At 40.6% G+C, this 24,204-nt stretch overlaps 1 protein-coding gene across 1 annotated transcript; it reads right to left on the bottom strand.

Moving 5' to 3' along the window:
- Positions 1–1,475: 1,475 nt before the first annotated feature.
- LOC149069403 (uncharacterized) lies at positions 1,476–3,101 on the bottom strand. Its single transcript, XM_089250033.1, has one exon. It carries the CDS (start codon positions 3,099–3,101, stop codon positions 1,476–1,478), a length of 1,626 nt encoding a protein of 541 aa, XP_089106159.1.
- Positions 3,102–24,204: the final 21,103 nt, after the last annotated feature.

Here is a 24,204-nt window from a genome sequence, read left to right on the forward strand (position 1 = left end):
GACGATGGCCGGATCGGAGCAGTTCTCTTGAGAAGGCCGTAAGAGAAGGATCCAGCATCGCGGAGGGATGCCATTGCCATATCGAGGAAACCATGCCCACGGAACTGTCGTCGTTGTCTCAAGGTAGGAAGGAAATATAGGTCTTCAGAACCTATTGTGAGACAGCTACCGTCTCAGGACTTACGTGATGATCCTTGGAGTGACAAGAACACTCGAAAGACGCAACTGGAAGATCTTGACATACGAGCGATCGTATACTGGAAGGAATCCACTGGGAATAGACCAGCGTGGCAGGACGTCGTTCCTTCCAGTCCGACCACAAAGAGATATTGGGTAGAATGATACGGAAGATTCGTGTGCGATACTATTGGGACAAGTTCGGGATCAATGTGGAGAAGTGGTGTGAGAACTGTGACACCTGTGCCACCCGGAAAAGATCTCCACAGTGGACTTGTGCACGACTTCAACGCTACAACGTTGGTGCACCGTTTGAGAGAATTGCCTGAGACATCTTAGGACCGTTACCTGAAACCCACGATGGTAACAATCACTATACTTGTGGCAATGGACTGTTTCACCAATTGGACGGAAGCCTTTTCTGTTCCCGATGAGGAGGCAGAGACTCTAGCACAAGTGTTGGTGCAGAATTTGGTGTCTCGATTCGGAGTTCCCCATGCTGATCTATTCCGATCGGGGACGAAAATTTGCATCAGCAGTGTTCCCTGAGATGTGCAAACTTCTGGAAATGGAAAAGATACGTTCAACTCCGCTTCTTCCGGAATCCGATGGAATGGTGGAGAGATTCACCAGGACCGTCCTGAATCACCTTTCGCTGTTCGTGTCGAAGTACCAACAAGATTGGGACTTGAAGTTACTGCCACTTTTGTTGGCCTATAAGAGTGCCGTCAACTAGGGCACAGGGTACTCACCTTCACAGATGCTCATGGGATGTGGTATTCGGCTGTCGAGTGATCTGCTGTTTGGGCGACTCCAAGATGCTCCTCTTCGTATGGAAAAGAACGTCAAGGAATTCCAGGAGCACCTGGAAGATGTGCATAGAATAGCCAGAGACAGTGTCTACATCGGCTCCATCATCATCATCATCATCATTTGGCGTCCCATAGGGGAAGAGCTTAGGCAAATTTTGCCCATTGCTCTAGCACCAAGTGGTTCAACATGAGTTGTAGGTCATGTAAGAATGAAGAAAGATATTATTCTGTGGAAATACCCAGAGTTTGGTGACTGCTCCGGGGACGAGAGTTATGGTGTCTATTACCACATTGTATTGGGTCTCTGTATGGGACATTAAGGAGCACCGCAACCAGTAAAGCCATGTCAGAGAATTTGAGGCTGCTCCTGTCTGCGGTGCCCTTTTAGAAAAGGAGCAGAGAAGGTCTCAGGGATATGGCTGAGAACTCAACATGAGGTTATTAAATAGTAATGCATGAAAGTTCAAGTTAAAGCAGAATTGAAACTCACCATGAATTTAGGTGTTTAGTGTAATTTAGAAAATTTACCAAGTTGTAAATGCTGGGAGCATTCACAACTTCACTTAGAGTCACCTGATGATCACCGAAGTAGTTCCTTCTCGGGATGGAGAAGGCGGGACATCGTCCCACATAGTGGAGTGGAGTTTCGTCTTCTTCTCCACACGCAGGACAAATAGGTGAATCTGTATAACTACAGTTGTGTAGGTGTTTCGCTAGGTTAGCATGACCAGTGATGATCTGTATAACCTGTCGAATTTGTTTCCTGTTCAATGAGATAAGTTTTTTAGCAATATTCGGATGGGTTCCCAAGGCCAGCTTGGCCTGTCTGCAGTCCTGCCTTGAGTTCCATTGCCGCATGTGTTTGTCTTCTATCCATTGTTTGACATCTCCTTTGATGGTTGACATCGAAACAGGATAGAAAGGTTCAGGACCAGATAGCTTCATGTTCGTTGCCTCTTTGGCTATCTGGTCTGCGAGTTCATTTCCCTGGAAATTTACGTGACCAGGAACCCAGTAAAGGTTGATGTTGTTGCTCAATGCGGCCAAGTTATTCAGCATGTCAGTGCAGTATTTTACACACAGTTGAAACTTGAGGAAGTTGTCAAGAGCCAATAGTGCTGCTTGGCTGTCAGAGAAGATAACAATTTGTTTTCCATGATACCCTTTGGTAATCAGACTTTCAGCCAGTATGGCTATTGCTAATACTTCAGCTTGAAAGACCGTCGACGTTTTGTCTAGATACAAATGTATCTTATGGTAGTCGTGATCCACTCCAAAGATGCGGAAAATTGCTCCAGCCCCAGTATCAGTAATCCTAGAGCCATCGGTGTAACATTCAATAACTCCTGTTGAGATGCTATCAATTATGTGGGCAACTTCATTTCTCCTGAGTATGTGGATAGTGAAGCATTTAGTAAAATTTTTTGTTTTGGAACAGGAGTCTTTTGGCATTAGTAGAGAGGGTATCTCCGCTTTTCCCAGTAGACAGCTGTCAAGATGATTCTTGAAAGAAGGTTTGTATCCCATATATGGTCGATTGCACCATGTACCATTTCTTTCCATCCTATACATAGTTTTAAACGCTTCTCCTTGTAGGTACCATCTCAGAGGTGGTATCTTAAGAGTAGTTTCAAGGGCGATGGAGGGAGAGCTGGGTAAGGCTCCCGTGATAAGAATGCAAGCTAGTCTTTGCACTTTTTGCAAGACAGTTTCATAAGAGGTCTTTGATAACACCTGGTGCCATACCACACAACCATAGCTCAGCATTGGGCGTGCTATGGCAGTATAAATCCACTGAGTGGTTTTAGGGTTTAAATCCCAGGCTTTACCAATAATTCTTTTGCACAGCATAAGTATATTAGTGGCCCGTTTAGCTCGTTCATGAATATGGGATTTCCAGGAGAGCTTAGAATCCAAGTGACATCCAAGGTATTTCACTCTGTCACATATGGTTAATTCTTGTCCCTTGAGGGTTACATCGGCTCCAAGAAGATGAGAGTTTGCTACAATGCAGAGGCCACGTCTCACGACTTCAAGGAAAGAGAACTTGTCTGGCTTTGGAATCCGAAACGCAGGAAAGAAGGACGTCCGAAACGACTTATAGGAAGGCATCTTAAACGAGGGAAGAAGGGCATCTAAAACGACTTATAGGAAGGTGTCTTAAACGACGGAAGGGTGGTGCCCAAAGCGCCGGAAAGGAGAGTGTCCAAAACAATGGAAAGGAAGGTGTCGGAAAGGAGGATGTCAGAAACTCCACAATTCATAGGAAGGATGCCGTCGTCTAAGGAAGAGACTGAACATCTTTGTGATGTGTGGCGCGGTAACCCAATCGGTAAGATACTCGCCTAAAGTATCAAAGGATGTTTAGAGGTGTCACGAATTCGATACCCGGTTTGTCCTTGTCAGAAAACTTTCCTGACACAGGGGTACAACAAAAAACGGCGACATGACCACAGAAAAAATTGCTACCGCAGGGAGTTCCCCCATCGAAGGGTTAGCGCACCAACCTCTCGACGAGTATAAAAAAACTAGCCTGCCTTTCGGAATCGGCAATAAATTGTAGGTGCCGATCCCAAAGCAGAATATGCCGAAATGTGCGACGTACGTCGCAGAACAACCTGTGCTGTTGCAGAACAATCTGGAAGCATTTTAAGAAAAGTGTAGAAAAACGCTATTATGTAGCTGCGAATTTTTACAGCAGAACATTTTAAGTCAGCTGAGGGATCGTTGCAGAACAACGCATAACATTCTGCTTTGGGGGCTCCCGGTGTAATTAGCCCTCGTGTGCTAATTAGAAAATGACCGTGGTGCGACAGAAATGATCAACGATCTTCGTGATGTGGATTCAAAGGAGTCTAAGTCATCAGACTTACCTATTACCATAAGGACTACGGAGGACTCACCAATTTGAGGACTGCATTGCCCGGGGCGTGCAACTTTCGAGGAGGGGAGCAATGTTACGAAGGGTAGAATTTGAAAAGGCGTGGTTAACACATGCAAGGTTCGCGTGGCATGCGATTGTGATAAGAAAAGAACGAGATTCTAAATGGACTCGGAAGGCTGCTCTAGTTTAGCAGTTCATGTAAATAAAAGCGAGTATTTGTTCTCGAATCCTCGTTCGTGTGATTGTCTACCCATGTTCAAGTTCTCGGCAAAGAACCCTGGAAAGATCCGTGCGACGGGACGAATCTGGTGGCAAGAGGTTTGACGAGTGACCCAGCGGCGCGACAGTATATAATGAAGGCAGAGGCATGTTGCCCACTTGCCTGGTTTGCAAGAGGACCTCTGTTCAATTTCCGGTATAGACAAAACTACTTTTCTCTTCGAGTTCACTTCATCATAATACGCAGGAAAGTATTTCCTTGAACTCTAAATTATATAAATCAAAATATGCAAAAAGATTGGTTAAAATAATTCATAAAATATAATGACCGGAGAAATTATTCTGTTTTAAAAAATTACCACAAAAAAATGGATAAAACATATTTTTTACATGTGCAATATTTTTTTAAATCAGTGTGACGAGCATGCTCATTAAAATTAATATTTTCTTTAGAAATGAGCATTATTTATTGAATAGGTGATGAGGTTGCGCACACACAGCTCATCCTTGTCTTCATTGCATTCGCTTCATAAATTCTTACGTTGATGGTAATATTTTCTTTTGATGGTGTTCGGGTGATCAATTTTGAACCTGTAAAATTAAACTTTATTTTATCACAAAAATGAGAAACTTTGCCTGGTTTTAATTTATACAAAAATTGCCATGTTTTTAAGACAAATTCGAATGGTCGACGCATTTCGGCTGTTCAATGGAGAGCCGTCATCAGGACCTTGTGGTCAAAATTCACACGAATGAGTCGTGGAGGGGTGATGTTTACATCTGGTCGTCCGAAGAGTTCGCCTTTGTATTTGCTGCGTCCAAGTGGTCTTTGGATGTGAATTTTTTTTGTCTTAAAAACGTGGCAATTTTTGTATAAATTAAACTTTATTTGATCTGGAGGGGAAAATTATATGCGCTATATAATTTCACTTATTGTGTATAAAGTCATAATTATTTGGATCTCGCATGAAAAAAATTTTTAAATAGCCACTTGGAGTTGGAGCTCCATCGTCAGATTACGGATCGACCTACCTCTCTCGTCATCCTCCCTGTGATTCCAGTCCGAGTGGTGGCCGTTCAAATCGGTACCGATTATCGTTGGTTCTCCCCACTAGCTGAGAACTACCTCTCTGATCTCGGCAAGGGTTTCCTGGATTTCGGCTTTCGGTGAGGAGTAGCCACTCATGATGACTACCTCCTTGCCATTGACCCTTGCTTTGATCGCTGCTGTGTGCTGACCCAGCTTCAGCGTGGCCGCTTCTATATTCTTATTGCAGAGAATTACGGCTGCTTTGTTGTTCTGGGATTTCCACTTTCTCCACGCCTGCGGCATGCCTTGTAGTGCACCCCTCGCCGCCCACGGCTCCTGGATGTCAACTGTACGTACCGTTGTGGTGTCATCCGTTTCCATATCTTTGTACTAACTTTAGGGTGTCTTGGGCGCCTAATTTTTGTCAGGTGCTCCTCACAGGGGCCTCACCTTTCTTCTGAACGTGACAGTTCTAATCGATGGGTAGGTTCCAGTACGGTCCCTGACATCTTCCACTGTCGTGATTGATCTGGACAATTGTAATTCTCTTCCGCCCAGGCAGTCCTTCGCTCTATCGGTGCATCTCGCCGGGCTTGTGAATTGCGTGGCCCATGGCTTGGCACCTCAAACAGGGTGGCGACGGGATGAAGCTCCGAATTTTTGAGTGCCACTTATTAGTAGTGACCACCCCTTTTTTCAGCGCTGCCTCTAGTGTCCTGTTCTTTGTCACTTCCACAATTTGATGCACTCCCCCCCCCCCCCCCCCCGCAATTCTTGCTTTGAGCTGCGACTTGATCACAATGTCTTTTCCTGCCGAGTCTAGCGCTTTTTTGAGAGCCGTCACTATATTTCCCTTGCGTGTAGCGGCTGGAATGTCTCTCAGAAGAATTGCAGTCCTCTTGGTCCTGGGAGGCCGTGCCGTCATGACTTAGCGGAGGTTTCTGTCTGTGGACAATTCCACCTTGAAGGTGTGGAAAACGTATTCATGCAACTTTTTTTTTGGGGGGGGGGTTGAGCCAGCTCTCCAAAATTAATAGGGGGGAAGGGGGTCTCGACTCCATTGGCCTAATACAAGTTTACGCCTATGACAGGTTCCAACCACTTCCCTGTGAAAAATCGGGATCCTCGCGAAAGATCTCAGTCCAAAAGTCCAGTCCAATGGAGACAGAATCATTTTTGTCGTGGGGGCAAGAATATGTAATTTTGTTACCCTCTTCACTGAAAAAAATCGATCGAAACGGTATTTTTCGTCCTGGTCCCCAGAATTAGCAGCCCCCCTCAAGATTACCGCCTGTGAAAACTGCCTTCTTCCCTCGTTCCGGCCCTGGCTACCTAAGTGAATAATAATTCAACATTACTTGAAATATTTAAAATCTCTATATATATAAGAGCGATGCTGACGTAAATAGTTTGGGAATCCCTGATTTGTAAGGAGGAAATTTCATATTCCTAGAATTAGAATGCAATGGTACCCGCCTCGGGGGGGCTTTGAAATTTTCCTTTCATTTCTTTTTTTTTTTTTATGTTAATTTTATTTTACTATTATTTATTTGATTCCTCCTCAAAGGCACCGGAACCTAGGAGCGGAGGATATTTGAGCCCTCCCAACCCCAATAAGGGGGCCCCCATTTTGTAAGGGGACTGAGCCCAGGGCCGCAACTGGGGGGGTGCAGGCAGGTTTGAGGAATGTACTAAAGGGGGCGCAAATTTCACTCTTTAATCTCTCCTTCAACGTTATCAGGGGGTGCCAAAATGCATGTTTGCCCCGGCTGACCAAGTATCTAGTTGCGGTCCTGGCTGAGCCAACACCTACTAGAGAATTTTCAATGGGTGTTGTTTTCTAGTGGGTGTTGGCTGAGCCTCTCCCCAATATTTTTTAGAAAAACAATGCAGTGTGTCCTCTGTTTCCTGTGTATGCGCTTCAGCCACGTATATACGGGACGACCAGCAACTTTCAGCGATCTCTCCCCACTCAATGTTAATTTCTTCATGTCGGCGCCTCTGTTGTGAAGGCTCAAAAAATTACAGGCCTTCGATCGTGTTAATTAGCTTAATCGTTGTTCACTTTACCTCCTCCCACTTTTTTATTTTTTTCTGTTGTCTCATGTCCCCATCTCCAAGGTCACACTCAACAAAAGAAGAAGAAATGCTGTTCCGACAGTACAAGTAAGAGAAAGGATTCCCCCCCAAGTTATCTCCAGAAGTACAGCACTCTGGGAGGATGCAATTTAGGATGGATGGATGCCGGGGTGATTGCGAGATAAGACTACTATTGTCACAGAACAAGTGCATTGAGATTCTAAAGAAAAATAAAATTTCGAGCAGATGATTTGTACTATTTGGAGAAATTTTTTGTCAAATAGTTTTTCTGAGCCAAGTGTGCGAAACATATTCACTCGAATTTTCGGGGGGGCCGAGCCGGCTCTTCAAAAATGTTGGGGGGGCTCGAGCCCATGGGCCGGATACAAGTTTACGCCTGTGGGATAAGTACGTGTTAACGCTAGGATGGTGCCACCGAAAATAATTATATGCGAAAACCCCAGCATAACTACCCAGGATTCTGGTCTGGCAAAATCCATGCAATCGATACACAAAGGAGAGAAACAAATGATTTCAAAGAAATTTCTAGTTTTTAGCGAAAGTAAATTTATTAATTCTTTAACAATTAAATAGGTTACGAATAACAGAATTATTTCTCAATTTTCATACGGTACACCAATGCAAGTCCGTTGTCTCATCAATCTAGTCTGACTGCAGGAGTTTGGTGATCATTATCGGGTCACACGAGCCGTGACGTCATCGACCTTGAACGGAAGGTCACGATCCGAGACGAGGCCTCACGTGGCGGAAAGAGCTGCAAACTGAACGGCTAAGATGACGATTGGAAGCAATGATCGATGCGAAACCATACGACGGACGGATGAACGATGACAGGAACCGGGACGACAATGATTGACTAGAGATGTGGCATGATGGGTCCGGAACCAGCCGGCGATGCATAAACACCAGTGAGACGAACTATATCATTCTTCATATGACTCACCCAGGCGACCACCTTCACCTAAAGTGATGTATCTCGAGTTGAAAGGCGAGAACGAATGCGAGACGATGCCAAGTAGCACCGGGAATTTATACCTATAAAAGGAAATGCAGAACGATCCAACTCCTGGGACAGACCATCTCAGAAAAATACACATCAGAGCACAGCCAATAGGAAAATACAACGTCTAATTTACATAAATAAATGACAATAGATTTTTTATAGGAACTTTTACAAAAATAAGAATGGCAACAACAATAAAATGGCGATGTGATCAAGATCGCACATTTTACCGGACAATGAGCAATGAAAATATCACAGACTAATTGAATTAACCGTGCACGGTTATAAAAGGTAATATAACATAACAAATTCTATTAAGGATTATACAATTGCAACTATATAAACATGTTTCAAAAATAAGAGATAGAGGCAGGTTTGGCAAATTCCCCAAAGGTTCCTAACTATTGTTACAGCATGTGTCAAAACCTAAGTGCGGGCTCTGCATCCGCACATACAAGTTTTGACAATAGGTTTATTCGGAGCTATTCACACGATGCAGATGCGGAGCAAATTCGTCCGCATCTTTGGCTACTTTTTAAAGATGGAATTTTTTTAATTATTTGCCATAAATACCCTTAAAAACACCATATGAAGGTCCTTGTTCACCAATAGGATGTACCCACATACGTCTGTCCCTCCGTTTCCTTCTGAGATGGAGATATAGCAACTTTAATCAATCAATGGTTTTGTTTTAGCAGGGTTTTTGGCTACAGCAAGGCCCTCTCCCTGCAGCTGGTAGAGATTTTCTACATTAAAAGGGAAAAAATATTAATCATTGTCGACTGCTCCCAGAAATTAAGAGCAAAGGAAAACAAAATAAAGGGAAGGGAAGAGTGGGATATCTTCAGCTGCACAGGGCAACGATGCAACACTTCTAAAGATAGAGGCCCTCTATTTTAGTCATGATAGAACAGAAAAGAAAAAAAAATTCAATCAAAACGATGGGAAGCCCAAATATATTTTTGGACCAAACAAGAAATAATGTTGGGAGGAAGAGAAATCAGATCTGACCACTCTAAAATGTATTTTCTTGAAAAAGGATCAATGAGGATAAAATTGCGAATATTTTGATAGAACGGACACCGGAAAAGGAAGTGATACGCAGATTCTTCCATTGGACAATAGAAACAGTAGGGGTCTCTATGTCTTTTAATAGTGTGTAAGTACTCGCAAATGAGTTTGTAAAGAAGGTTTTCAGTTTTTCAAGATGGACATCTTTCTGGAGATTTTATCAACAAAATTGTGGAAAATAAAAAATTGAGATGGACAAGCCACTTGAAGTTGATTCCGCCAAGTTGATGTGAGAATGTCTCGGGTTCTGACTTTGTAGTCTTCAATGAAGAAACCTGCTGGAGTTGTCAGTGGAACAGAAGTGGTGGCTAAATTATGGACTGCTTTATCAATAGTTTCATTCAGAAAGATGTTGACATGGCCTGGAACCCATACAAGAGTTAACGAGTTTATCTGAGTACAAATATGAGCAATAAAGTTATAGAGCAGCAAGATGACAGAATGTGAGTGGATGCTAATATTGTTCAGGGCAAGGAGAACTGCTTTTGAGTCTGAAAAAATTGTGATGTTTGGGTTGTCTTGGATGTTGAGACAGTTGAGGCCATATGCAATTGCAAGAGCTTCAGCGGAGAAAACAGATGCATTTGGATGTGCAGTACAGGTTTTCGTGACATTAGCCTGGGGGAAAAAAGCACCAAGAGTTGTATATTTGGCTTTTGATGCATCAGTAGCAATAATGATGTTGTTGTTCACCGATTCAAAATATTCATTGAAAAGAATCGAAGAGAGGTTGCTTTCAGGTATTTTTTGGAATTCCCAAACATCAATTTGAATGAAGACATTGTTGACAGACCACGGAGGAACCTTGTACATGAATGGGATAAATGAGTGCAGATTTAAGAAAATAGATGAGTTGGCGAATCTATTTTTCCAAAGAGGAGTATTTCCAAAGACAGAAGAACGATTCATAGTAGGAAGAACAAATTTTTGAGATGGTGAGCTAACTTCGGTGATGAGAGCCATAGAAGTTCTGTTTAGAATAATGTTCTCCAATGATGGAATTTGAAGGAGGGATCTCATCTTAATGACAGAGGTGCTTCTGGGAAGACCAAGAATAGAGCGAATGGCTGAATGGTATATGGGATCCAGAGAAGATGGAAGGGATTTCGAGCAGTTTGCCCAAGCAATTGCACCGTATCCCAAGATATTTGAAATAATGGATAAGAAAATCGGTTTTAACATTATGTAGGGAATAGCTCTAGCTGACCGTGCAACAGAGTGGCAGATGTTATTTGAGAAAGCTCTTGTAGATTTGAGATGAAGTATTTGCTTCTTCCAGTTCAAGGTTTTGTCGAAATAGATTCCCAGGATTTTGATGAAAGGATGGTAAGGAATCTGAGAGTTGTGGATTTTAAACGAAGGATGGTGGTTAGTTTTTTTGCGAGAGAAAATGCAGAATTGAGATTTGCTAGGTGAAAGTTGAAGACCATTAGTTTGTGCCCAAGAATTAAGAATGCTAATAGATTTCTGAAGAAAAACCTCTGCTTGGTATCCTTCTGGAGAGCTGGCATATAAAATCAAGTCATCTGCATACACAAAAAGTTTCACAAAATTTGGAATTAACGGGATCAGGTCTAGTGTAAAAACAGGAAAGGCGAAAGGCTAGAACCCTGTAGCAGACCTTTACTAATATGAAACTAGGCCGACGTATGTCCCCTCCAATGAATGTGATGATTTCTATTAGACATATATGAATGGAGCCACTTGCAAAATACAGTACCAAAACCAATGTTGTAAAGTTTACGAATCAGAATATCATGAGGAACATTTTCATATGCGCTCTGTATATCCAAACCAATCAGATAACCCTGGTGGCCTTTTGAGAAACTTGTATAAATACAGGCAACTATATCTCTAAGACAGCTTTCAGTACCTGTTTTAGGACGAAATCCATAGATATTATGAGGAAATAAGTTGTGCTGGAGAGAGATCCATTGAAGACGAGAGAGAATGATTTGTTCGAAAAGTTTTGTAAAGGTATTGATCATAGTGATGGGTCTATATGAATTAATATCAGTTCCTTTTTTTAGGATGAAGATAACTTTTCCTTCTTTAAAAGATTCGGGAACAGAAGATGTAATCCAAAGAGAGTTGAGATTTTGGAGGAGGAATTGAAGGATATCTGGAGGAAGTTGTCGAATGGCTTTGTTAGGGATATCGTCTGGACCTGGAGCAGAGTCTTTACCTCTTTTGATTGCTGATTGCAGTTCCTTGAAAGTAAACTTCTTTTCCAACTGGCTGTTAAATTCTCCAGAGCAGCTGGAGACTTGATAACTTGAGATTGTAGTTGTAGGCATTGGAATCTGGACATGAATGCTTTTGTTTGCTCCAGAGGGTCAATGAGCGTTCCACCTTGAAAACGAATGACTGCATGTGCCGAGTCATAGGTATGGGAACCAATATACTTAAATTTTCTCAAAATCTTGTAGATATGTAGTGGATTGTTGTTTTGTCTTAGTTGGGAGTCAAAAAACATAAATTTGAAACAACGAAAATTGTGTCGAAACGTAGCATGAGCTCTTTTGTATTCAATCCAATTCCTGACAGTAGGTGACTGCCTATATCTCTTAAAGGACTTCTTTTTTTCAACAAGGAGTTGTCTGCACTCTGAGTTTAAAGGCATCCGCTGATTTTTAGTAGCATCACAGATTACACGGACATTGTGAAATTGATCTTTGATATAATTATACAAGTGATTAAAGGAGTTAAACACAGGAAATCTAGTATTTACTATGCCTGTGCTGAATTTGTTTCAATTGATGAAGTAGTGAGATTGTTGATGTGGGCAATTAATCCCACCCAGAAAAATCTTGATGGGAATGTAGTCACTACCATACAGGTCTGACCCAGTAGACCAGGTTATATTGCTAAACAGATTAGGGCTACAGAGACACAGGTCAATAAAAGAATTTCTCTCAGCAGAGAAGTAAGTGGGGCTAGATGGAATAATGAGGGCAATATTATTCAGATTGAGCCAGTCATAAATTTTATTGCCAGAAGAGGACGTTTCTCGAGACATCCAGGCTGGATGGTGAGCATTAAAGTCACCTGCCAGAATAAAAGAACCTCCCATTTTTCCTTTTATGATATTGAGGTAAGAAGTGGAGAAGGAAGATGAAGGAGGTCTGTAACAGTTTGCAATATATATAATTTTGTCATTAAAATAGACCGAGATGATGAGAGCTTCAAAATCGTCGTTGCAATATTGGAATTCCAGTTTTGAAGGAATGTGTTTCTTGATAGCAGTGAGAAGACCTCTTTTATTTGAAGAGTTATCTTGACGATAAATATGGCAACCAGGCAGGAAAAAATTTTTAATTTTGATTCAAATGGGATTTTTGAATGAGAATGATGTCAGACTGTTCAAGCAAAAATTGTTTCACAGAAGAGACTTTGTTTTTTATACCCCTGGCATTCCATTGTGTGATAGAAAGACCAAATGGGCTATTAAGTCTATTGATTGAAGTGTTGAATGAAAAAAAAAAATTGTGAAAGGACTGAAACAAAAAGCCAGGAGAGAACTTATCCCCTAAGATACACTAAAATAACTTTTTTTTTCTTCACTTTTTCTTTCCCGGACGAAGAACAGGAAGAGGACCTTTGATTTTGTGATGGGATGAGGTCAACTTGCTCAATTTCACTCGAATCGGTGATCTTTCTTTTGCCGCCAGGTTCTTGAGTAATTTTTGCTGGTGGTGAAGAAAAGGGTTGTAACAACGCTTTGATTTCATTTATCAATGCTTCCCTGAAAGCACTAAGTTCACTTTGAAGAGTGGAAGTAATCTTCTAATTTTAGTAATCTAAGTAAAAGAGTATTTTCAGGAGGAGTGCTTTTGGATGTAATCGTGGCATATGATAAATATAGATCGTCGTTAATAGATCGTCGTGCCACAGCGATAGAGACATGACGCTCTGCTTTGATCTGTAAAACTTTACATTCTGTATTGTATTGGGCACACGATTTATCAAGTGCTGAATGAGAGCCTTTGCAATTGATACAGGTGAGTGTACTAGCTGTACACACTGATACATGGTGCTGCTCCCCACATTTGTCACAAAATTGAGCCCTTGCTGGGCAATATTTTGCAATGTGTGTGAATTTGAAGCATAGTTTACATTGTTGCGGTCTATCAATGAATAGAGAAATCTTCTGGCGAAGGAACCAAAGCTTTATGTCCTCAGGTAAATGTGTTCCCAGCTTTGTTACTAACACAGTGGAGGTTGGAACTCCTTGCTTGATAAAACGCCGGAGCTCAAGAGGGATTATATTATTCCCTTGGATTTCTTCTGCTAATTCATTAACAGGGATGTCTGATTCTATGTTTCTGACGAGGAATCTCGTGGAACAGTTTTCCAGTAGGAATTTAGTAGACACTTTAGTTCCAAAAAGTTGGTTGATCATTAGTGCCTCCAGTGTTGACTTCGCTGTAGATATTGTTAGAATGAGGCACTTTCCAGAGCGAGTAAATTTCACCTCTGAGATATCTTTGCTTTTCCTGATGTAGGTGTTTAGCTCCTTCTGCAGGGCACGAGGCTTCGAAGCTGGGATAATTTGCGGGGAAGTCACCATCACTTGGAATGTCGAGCAGCCCAGAGCGACCGCCTGAATGGCTTTTTGACCATCTGACATGGTAGAAATGAATACGTTATGTTCGTCAGATTTTTTCTCAGAACCGCTTACTTCCATCTTCTCGTGAGACAGAGACTGTGTAATGTTATCTGATGAAGTCGATGCAATTATCTTCATACTGCCAATGTCAGCAAGATTTGGCATGTCCGAGGTTAGGCTTAAGCGCGCCACCCCTGGGGCGGGCTATTTAATTCTTGCCACTGCAAAAGGGGGGGGGAAGAAAATACCCCAGACAAAAAAATACCGGAACAAAAAATAAAAACCTGACGAACTTGTCAGCGAGAGAGATGCAAAAGGATAAAAAAAAAAATTGAAAAAATCGGACACAAGAACAAAAACACAACCAACCGCAGGTACAAACAAAGCTGCATTAAGAGTAGGGGGGAAAATGGGGTTTTCAGGACAATAGGCAATCCCCGCTTAATCCCCACATTCTCCACCAGGACAATAGGCAGTCAAAGATGATGTAGTGCGTTCTTATCTGTATAGATGGCGCACCCTCCTCACGCTCCTGGTGATTGTAAAAAAAAGAAAAAATGCCAGTTGGAATGGTACCACCGATTTGTATACACGTGTCATCCTTCTCGTTATGTTTCTTTCGTATATTAAATCGTTAAGTTTTCATTACGTTTTATGTCGTCACTACAAGCATCGGATTACTGGTGACCTATAGGACGCATCTGATTTTGGACATTGAAGTTAATTTCTCCATCGTTTAAATTTCGTTTTCGCGCCTTGTGCTTTCCGTTCGTACGCTCTTCAAAGATGAAACTTTTCTAATCTCCTAGTCTTTTGGATATACTATATATATATTTTTTCAAGTCAAGTCTACTCGTTTCTACCCAATATAGAGACGTTCCTGGAAATTCAAGGTGAGGAATAAACTTTCTACTCTCGATTTGCCGGTCTCCATACTTGCATTTGTCATGGCTCAACCTATTGCATCAGCTGAAGTTTCACGTGTTGCCTTTCGAGCCCCTCCGTTCTGGGAAGCAAATCCAGAGATTTGGTTTCTTCAAATTGAGTCACAATTCAAAACGGCAGGCATAACCGCCGATGAAACTAAATTTCACGCCGTTGTAGGAGCTCTTGATTGCAAAGTTTTGAACTATGTTTCTAATATCGTTCGCAATCCTCCCCAACAGCACATGTACGAGACTCTCAAAACTCGCGTGCTGGAGCAGTTTCAACAATCAGAATCTTCCAAATTGCGAATGTTACTCCAGGAGCTTCAACTAGGCGACAAACGTCCGTCCCAGCTTTTGCACGAAATGCAAACGTTAGCTGAGGGTAAAATGGAAAGTGACATTTTGAGAAATCTCTGGATGCAGAGATTACCTTTGCACTCCCAACAAATATTACAAGCTTCTAGTGAACCGTTAATTGGGTTAATGAAAATAGCCGACAAAATCTGTGAGGTTTCTCATGTGTCATCTAATACTTCAGCTGTGTCTCACACTTCAGAGTTTGATGATTTGAAAAACGAAATTGCTTCGCTACGGCAATCATTTGAAAGGCTTTCGCGATCTCCTAGACCATCTCGCGGTTATCGCAAACGATCTCAATCTCGTAGCCGAAATAAATTCGGCGATGCTTTGAAAAACGGAAGGCTTTGCTGGTACCATGAGCAGTTTGGAGAAAAAGCTCATAAATGTATTCCTCCATGTCAGTTTCAGGAAAACTAGTGGGCTCGTCTGTTTCGGCGACAGCTGACGAAAGCCTTCTCCATAGTCGCCTATTTGTCATCGACGTTAATACGGGTTTCCGATTTCTAATTGACACTGGCGCATCAATCAGTTGTTTTCCGAAACGCCTGACTAACTTGACAAAACCTCACAAACTCTCACTGTATGCTGCAAATGGATCCGAAATCCAAACGTTTGGCAACAAAAATCTAGTTCTGAATCTTGGACTAAGGAGGGACTTTCCTTTCGTTTTCACTGTGGCAGATGTTTCACATCCCATTATTGGAGCCGACTTTTTGGAAAGATTTGGTTTGCTTATAGATGTTAAAAATTCTCGTTTGATCGATAACGAAACATCGCTATCAGTGAATGGTTTAGAATCCCAAAACGGCTCTTTTGGTTTAACGCCGATCTCTGGTGATTCTACATACCACCGCATATTAGCCAAATTTCCTCAGCTTACTAGCTCAGTTTTAAATGCAGTTCCAAAGAAACACTCTGTCATGCACTTCATCGAAACTACGGGACCACCGGTTTTCGCAAAAGCTAGAAGATTGTCTTCTGAAAAACTTGCAGCTGTTAAAAAACAATTCAATGAACTGTTGTAACAAGGTATAATTCGGCCCTCAAAAAGCCCTTGGTCGAGTCCCATCCATCTTGTACCCAAAAAAAGCAACGAATGGAGAATTTGTGGGGACTTCCGCGGACTCAATACAATAACCATCCCAGATAGATACCCGCTTCCAAATATACAGGATTTTTCCATCAACTTGAGTGGTAAAAAGATTTTTTCAAAAATCGATTTAATAAAAGCATATCACCAAATACCAATCAATCCTAAAGACATTCCCAAAACCGCCATAATAACGCCCATTGGGCTATACAAATATGTTTATATGTGCTTCGGCCTGAAAAATGCAGCTCAAACGTTTCAGCGTTTTATTGACGAATCATTTCGTGACTTAGATTGTTGTTACGCATATCTCGATGATTTGTTAATCGCTTCCATTGACGAAAAATCTCATGAAGCTGACTTAAAACGTGTTTTTCAAAGACTAAATGACTATGGTATCGTGATCAATCCATCTAAATGTGTATTCGGTCAACGTCAAATTAATTTTCTGGGTTTTCTTGTTTCTCCCGATGGGATTGCACCTTTACCAGATCGAGTACAAACATTGCTCGATTATCCATTGCCATCAACAGTGACTGAATTGAAGCGTTTTTTGGCAATTGTAAATTTCTATCACAGATTCCTTAAAGATGCCGCCAGGGTGCAAGCTCCTTTGCATGAATTAGCAAAAAGCAAGATAAAAAAAGATAAAACTGAAATAGTTTGGTCTGAGGAGGCCAAATCCGCTTTTTTGTCATGCAAGCAATCAATTGCCAACGCCGCACTTCTGGCCCATCCTGTTCCGAATGCAAAATTGTTTTTGACTGCCGATGCTTCCGACACTTCATTGGGTGCAGTCCTTCAACAGCAAATTGGAAACAAAACCCAACCATTGTCATTTTTTTCACGCAAGCTCAGTTCGACTGAAAAAAAGTACAGTACATATGACAGAGAGCTCTTAGCAATATATTCAGCTGTTAAGCATTTCAAACACATTTTGGAGGGACGCAACTGCATAATTTTCAGTGATCATCGTCCTCTCACGTATGCCTTCAAACAACGTAACGATAAATGTTCTCCCCGGCAACTTAGACATCTTGAATATATTAGTCAGTTTTCGACAGATTTACGATATTTGCCTGGGGATAGTAACGTCATAGCTGATGCTTTCTCAAGAATTTGTGAAATCCACACTCCTTGTACAATCGATTATGCAGAATTGGCACGGGCGCAGGCAGATGATGATGAATTGCATACTTTGCTTCAAAGTGAAACTGGGCTTCAGCTAAAACGCCTCGATATCTCCGGTGTTAATATCTACTGCGATGTGTCTACTGACGATATACGCCCGTATGTACCCGTTTCAATGCGACGTCTAGCGTTCGACTCTGTGCATAATCTGTCCCATCCTGGGATAAAAGCCACTCTAGGTATGGTACGCAAACGATTTATTTGGAAATCGATTGCGAGAGACTGCAAAGATTGGTGTCGTACTTGCATCGCTTGCCAGAAGTCGAAGGTTATCAAACATACCAAGTCTCCTTTAGGCTCTTTCCAGGTTCCTGATTCTCGCTTTGCACACGTTCATCTGGACATTGTCGGACCCTTGCCTCCCTCTAAAGGATACACGTATCTCTTGACATGCGTTGATCGGTACACACGGTGGCCCGAAGCGGTACCAATGTCTAACCAAACCGCTGAAACTACAGCTGAGACATTCTTTTCTACCTGGGTGTGTCGGTTTGGCGTTCCTGAAAAGTTGACCACAGATCAAGGTCGTCAGTTTGAGAGTGATCTATTTCGCTCTCTTGCACGGCTGTGCGGCATCGAAAAATCCCGCACCACTGCCTACAATCCAAAGTGTAACGGCCAGGTTGAGAGATTCCACCGCGATCTCGAAGCCTCTCTGATGTGTGTCCTCAAAGGTAACGAGCACTGGGCAGAGGTTCTACCTACAGTCCTGTTGGGGTTACGTTCCAGCATCAAAGAAGACCTCCAAGTATCAACCGCTGAGTTGGTATACGGCACAGCCCTACGCCTTCCTGGTGAACTCTTCCGGCACTCAGATGAGCGAGACGTCCTACCTCGATATGACTTCTTGCAGAGACTGAGAGACCATTTCTCCCGTGTGAGACCAGTACCAACCTCTCATCACAATTCGTCTAAGCCCTTCGTCTCGACAGACTTGCTAACTTCTCCATCAGTATTCGTCCGACAAGACTGTGTACGCAAACCTCTACAACAACCATACACCGGACCATTTGAAGTTATTTCAAGAACTGATAAGTATTTTATGTTGAACATTAATGGCAATCATAAAAATGTATCCATAGATCGCCTTAAGCCATGTTTTATGTTAAATAATAATTTATGTGACACGTTCAAAAATCGGTATATTTCCAGGTCTGGCCGCAGAGTGCGATTTCGTATTGACCCTTCGAAATTAGCTATATGGTTCATAATTATGTATGGTATATATATTGCAATTTTTTTTTATTATTTGTATGATTATTATTCAAATTTTCTTCTCTTAAATGTTTCGTCTTCGACTGGAGGGGAGTGCTGTAGTGCGTTCTTATCTGTATAGATGGCGCATCCTCCTCACGCTCCTGGTGATTGTAAAAAAAAGAAAAAATGCCAGTTGGAATCGTACCACCGATTTGTATACACGTGTCATCCTTCTCGTTATGTTTCTTTCGTATATTAAATCGTTAAGTTTTCATTACGTTTTATGTCGTCACTACAAGCATTGGATCAATGACTTTTCTAGAAAGTTTTCAACACATCCCCCCCCCCCCATTTTTTTTTTCCAAGTTAGCTGTAAAGAAAAATAAACACAACGATAATAAATTACAGAGTCATTTTATATGAATCAATTTTTCATTTATTTCAAATAATTTTCTTCTATCTTTGATTTCAAAACATCAAAATCAATTGCATCAAAACATTTTTCTACGACATTGTAATTTTCCACAAGAATTTTTGCGACTTCGCGAAAGTCAATTAAAGTTATAGCGTGATCCGAATATTTGTAATACATGTCATCTTTCAAGGGGCTTTGGGTACAAAGGCCCTATCCTTCTGGCAAGCAACTTTAACTGACGTGCGTCTACAGCCTGCGGTAGACCCAAAACCAGCAACCAATCAAAAAGCAGCATTTTATGACGTCAGTAAATAGGGAGTGGAGAAGGTTTTTTCCTCTCATCTTCACTAGAGCTTGCTCGCAGGATATGATCTTGGTTATTTGGCACGATTGTTGATTGACGCCAACATACTTGGCGAAATTTTACAGGTGTTTTATAACCGCAATTAGTACAGTGGTTAGAGCGTAAGGCCAGCGTTACACAATAAAAGTTTGGTAAATTATATTTTATAAAACTTGGCAAAGATCTTTTATAAAATTTATTTCATAAAGGAAATGGACCACATTACACTATATAAAAGATTTATATGAAATTGTTTTGTCAGTTTTCGTTAGTCTTGTGCTGTTGATGGTAGTAGTTATGGATGAAGAAATTTTTTTACCATTTGCTGTAGGAAATTTATCATTTGCAACCTCTGTAATGGCTTCTGTTTTAAAAAACATGAAACTTATGTGGATGCAGGGGCTTCGGAAGTGTTTCTAAACTGTGGGTGCTCGTCTTTAGTTTTATATCTGAAATTTTAATTTCTGAATCAATTCTGAGGGTGCTGGAATGCATGCCACAAATCACTATGGGTGCTTGAGCACCCCCGGCTCCGACGCCACTGTGTGGATGATTGGTTGGATGGAGTAATTTGCGGAAGAAGCTAATTATTTTGATGCATTACATCTTTAGCTAGGAACGCAACATAATGAATATGTCAATTTATTAAGAAGTTGAGGAATACAAGGCTCAGCGACTAAATTGCCCGTGTTTCATCATATTAATATTGTGTCTTATATGTAACGGTAAAATCCCAAAGACTCTGGTTTTACCGAAGTTTTACCAAAGCGAGTTGGTGAAAGTCCAAAAAACGCTTGTAAACATTTTCATTTCGGATTTTTACCAAGTCAAAAGTCCGTTTTAACTGAATCAGTTAATCATTACGAACTTATCTGTTCCTGATGATGTTTATGAATAATAATATATTAATTATAAACAAATAATGAATTAACAAACGAAATAACCACCATGATGAGTTTTGGACGCTATTTAAGTAATTGATGCTCATAATTAATTTACTCCAACCGATTAAAGCCCGTTTTAATTAATTTAACATTAACTCAATCGTTCCCCAACCATCTTGATTAATTAATAATTGTTTAATAATTATAATTACTAGTGGGAATGACACTTATTGATGAATTAATAGTAATAAGTATTTAAGTAAAACTTATTTCTTCATGAGATGGCGCGCGGGAGGGTGCCGAGCATGGGCGGGAATACGGGGGGGGGGGGGGGCATTGCCCCCCCCCCAGCATCAAAGAGGAACGGGGTGCCGAATTCACCCTTTAACTGCTTCTACATTACAAGGGCGCCAAAATGCCGACTTGCCCCGGATGACAAAATATCTAGTTGCAGTCCTGCGGAGAAAGAACAGGTTTTTGAAGAGTTAATACGTCACAGTGCAGGATAGGAAGTGCATCAGCATAACTTTTTTATCAAACATTGATGAGGAGGCAATATTTGATAAAAGATTTCCCACCTGATATTGGTTTACTGTCAACTATCTCAGATGATAATGAAATAAATGTATCATCTATATGAACCAACAAATCCAGTGATGTGGCAGTCGAGCCCGGATATAGCGAAGTGGCGCGTGAAAAAAATTAGACAGATCCGATATTCGTGAAAACCGATACAACGTAAATATTCGAGTTTAATGAAGAAAACTGACTTCTCAACCTATTCGCGATGATGGAAGAGGTGGTCCTCGAACAGACTTAAATTAAAATTATTTACGTATGTATCACAAACATTAAAGATGTTCACGTAGCTTTTGAATAAAATATTAATACCCGTGTACTGCAAGTCAGTTGTTCTCAAAGTGTGAGTCACCAGCCTTTATCAGAGGCAAGCTGTCTATATTGATGTGTAACTGTTCAGTGATTTGAAGTAGTACTTTGAGTATTAAGGGAGCCGTGGGTAAACCATTGACTGAGACAAGGGAGCCATGGAATCGTGGGAGTGTACCTAACAGTCTGAGTGCTTATCTAGTGTTGTCTGATTTGCCAGTGCTGCCATCGATATTTTAAATTGTGAGTGAAGCGTAATGATTGAATATTTGTACTGTTGTAGGACTGTTGTTCTCAGTGGCGCGACTTTTTAACGGGTGATCGACTCGCCTTCACGGCTCAAAGTTTAAAATCGACCAAAACTGTGGCGCATTGGCTTACGAAGACTGAGGAACTCTGACACAAATCTGTAGTTAAGTCGATCCTTCTTTGAGTGGCTATATGGGAATGAACAGAATCAGAGTGTTATCTAAAGCTAGAGATCGCCATCTACCTATCGCGTTGACAAAACACACCCGAAGCCGATTCTTGCAATAGTACTGTAGTACCTCAGAGAGATATTCGGGCTTTTTTCTTGAAATACAACTTTCGATTTTATGGAACTAAATCCATTGAAAAAAAAATCGATCCACCAGTGTGGCTCCCCAAAGAAAAACTTGGAAACAACCCCGCCCTGTAAAATTTGCGGACTCGTAGATTGTCACCCACGACATGTAACCTTCATTGACCCATCCAACCCTAATCTTGCTATAACCCATGTCTGTAAAACTTAAGAGCATGGCCCCCACATCCTGAAGCAGGGCCCTTAGGATGGGATCTTTCACGGGCCCCTTTGTGATGAATTTATAGTTGAAAAAACAAAAAATGATGAAAATCATCCCGGACTCCAGGGCTGGAGCCTTGTCAGTCCACCCCTTGTGGGGGGGGCCCCACTACCTGATTGCAAGTACCAGAAGTATAGGGCCTAATTTACATAAATACTTCACTTTCGGAAATAATATACCATTTTATATATACTAACCAAATACCATAACCCAATTTCATATTTTCTTACCACTCTATTTCTCAAACAATCATCACTCGAACTCCTTCCCCTCACCTTGTCATTAAAGTCAGCGAACCCCCCCCCCCCCCCCCCACCACGAATGGTGACGTATTACTAGAAAATATGACCCCTTGTATCCCATATATATGAATATGTCCATTCGTTATAACGATATTTTCAACATTATTTTAGTATTGCATTGCAGGTTCAATAGGACGGAATTGAATTCGTTATAACCGATAAGCATCCAACTGTTTGTTTCTGTTTTTGTAGTCTGATGTTCACATATACGGTATTAAGATATTTGTAGCTCCCACTGACTACCTTACAACCCATTTTCTAATTTATTTATAAAATCATAAAGTATAGCCTATACGTAAACTTCAGCAATTGAAACTGCAGTACAGAAAGCATCAGCATTAATCTTTTTTCAAATATAGGACGAGGAGGCTAACTTTGATAAAATAAAACTTAATAAAGAGCGACTTTTATCGAAGTTGCCCATTACACTATGAAATTTTTTGTCAAACTTATTTTATAAATGATCTTTGACAAAGAACTTTCATAGCGTGATACCGGCCTAAGACACGCATTGCGAAGGTTGTGGGTTCGAATCCCACTAACTCGACTGAGGCTTTTTTGTTTTTCTCATTACTATCTTCATTTTTTTAATGTATGATTAAATGTGATTCATTCATATCACCAGTATCCAATCAAAATAAGCATGCTTTTATAAATAAATGTTCTATTTATATTATGTCTGACATGATAGAATCAAAACAGGATGAATCTTACTTGTTTTTTTAAAAATCGTATTAAGTTATTGTCAATAGTACACAGCTCAAGAAATTTTAAGGATCAAACCCCTGTTAAAGCAGAAAAAATACAAATAGAAAAAACATAAAACTTCATTGTTTCAATATTTAAATTGCAAAGGTGATTAATAAACTGAAAAAAGTAAGGGTTTTAACGCAGATTTCGCATGAATAGCGAGTATGAAATGACTTATAAAATTTAATTTTTTGTTTCATAGATTTTTTTTTAATTATAAAAAAAATCCATGTTTATAATTTTTTTGAAGGAAAACTCATTTGTTCTTGATGATTATATCCTCGTAAAAGAATGCACTTCTTTCAAATGTTCTCTGTAATCACAAAATATTCTAAACTTTGCAAAACAGTTTTCTTCAAAGCAAGAAATGGAACCTTCACATAAAATTTCACACGCGTGTTTCCGTAATAAGGGGATTTACTTTTGAAATCCTTTTTACAGACGCCACAAATTTCTCTCGCCAACATGACATACAAGTCCTTTATATATTCTAGAAACCTTGATACAAGTCGCCAAGCAGGACAAGTCACCGCTAAGCGAGGAAGGGAGGGGTAAGACGCCTTCATATACTGTGTATTAAGGAGTTCTAGGGAGGGGGAATCTCCCTTTTTGGTGACGTCATAGATATGCTGGTTTTGGGTCTACTGCAGATGCACGTCTTTAACTGCCTTTTGTCCATACTTTACAATTTTATACAATAAAACTTGTCAACAACGGCCACTGACGGGACCAAAATTATAAGCCTTTAATTTTAATTAATAAATAATTCAAAATAATTCATTACGAATATTTAATTGACTAAATACTTTAATAACTTTAAAATTTAATTAGGAATTTTTTTTTTCTTTTTAAGTATTTCAAATTGTTTAAAAAATATATAAATAAATATTTGAAATTATTTTGAATTTTTTTTAAATTTTCAATCTTTTAATTTTTTTAAACTTAAAAAAAATACTTTTATTAAACAACGTTATCCACGTACGGTGTTCACTCAGAGCCGGATTAAGACGTTTGAAGGCTCTAAGCACTTGAATATTTTTGGTGGTTCCCCCGATACCTACAAGTATATTTTACTCGATATTCACTCTATAAACTGAAAAAAAAAAATGAAATTTTATATTTCAGA

Source organism: Pholcus phalangioides, unplaced genomic scaffold (assembly GCF_987345545.1).
Source record: "Pholcus phalangioides strain wild (caught in Gottingen) unplaced genomic scaffold, Ppha-v1.0 ptg000022l_1, whole genome shotgun sequence".
In the NCBI taxonomy this organism is placed as follows: Eukaryota; Metazoa; Arthropoda; class Arachnida; order Araneae; family Pholcidae; genus Pholcus; species Pholcus phalangioides.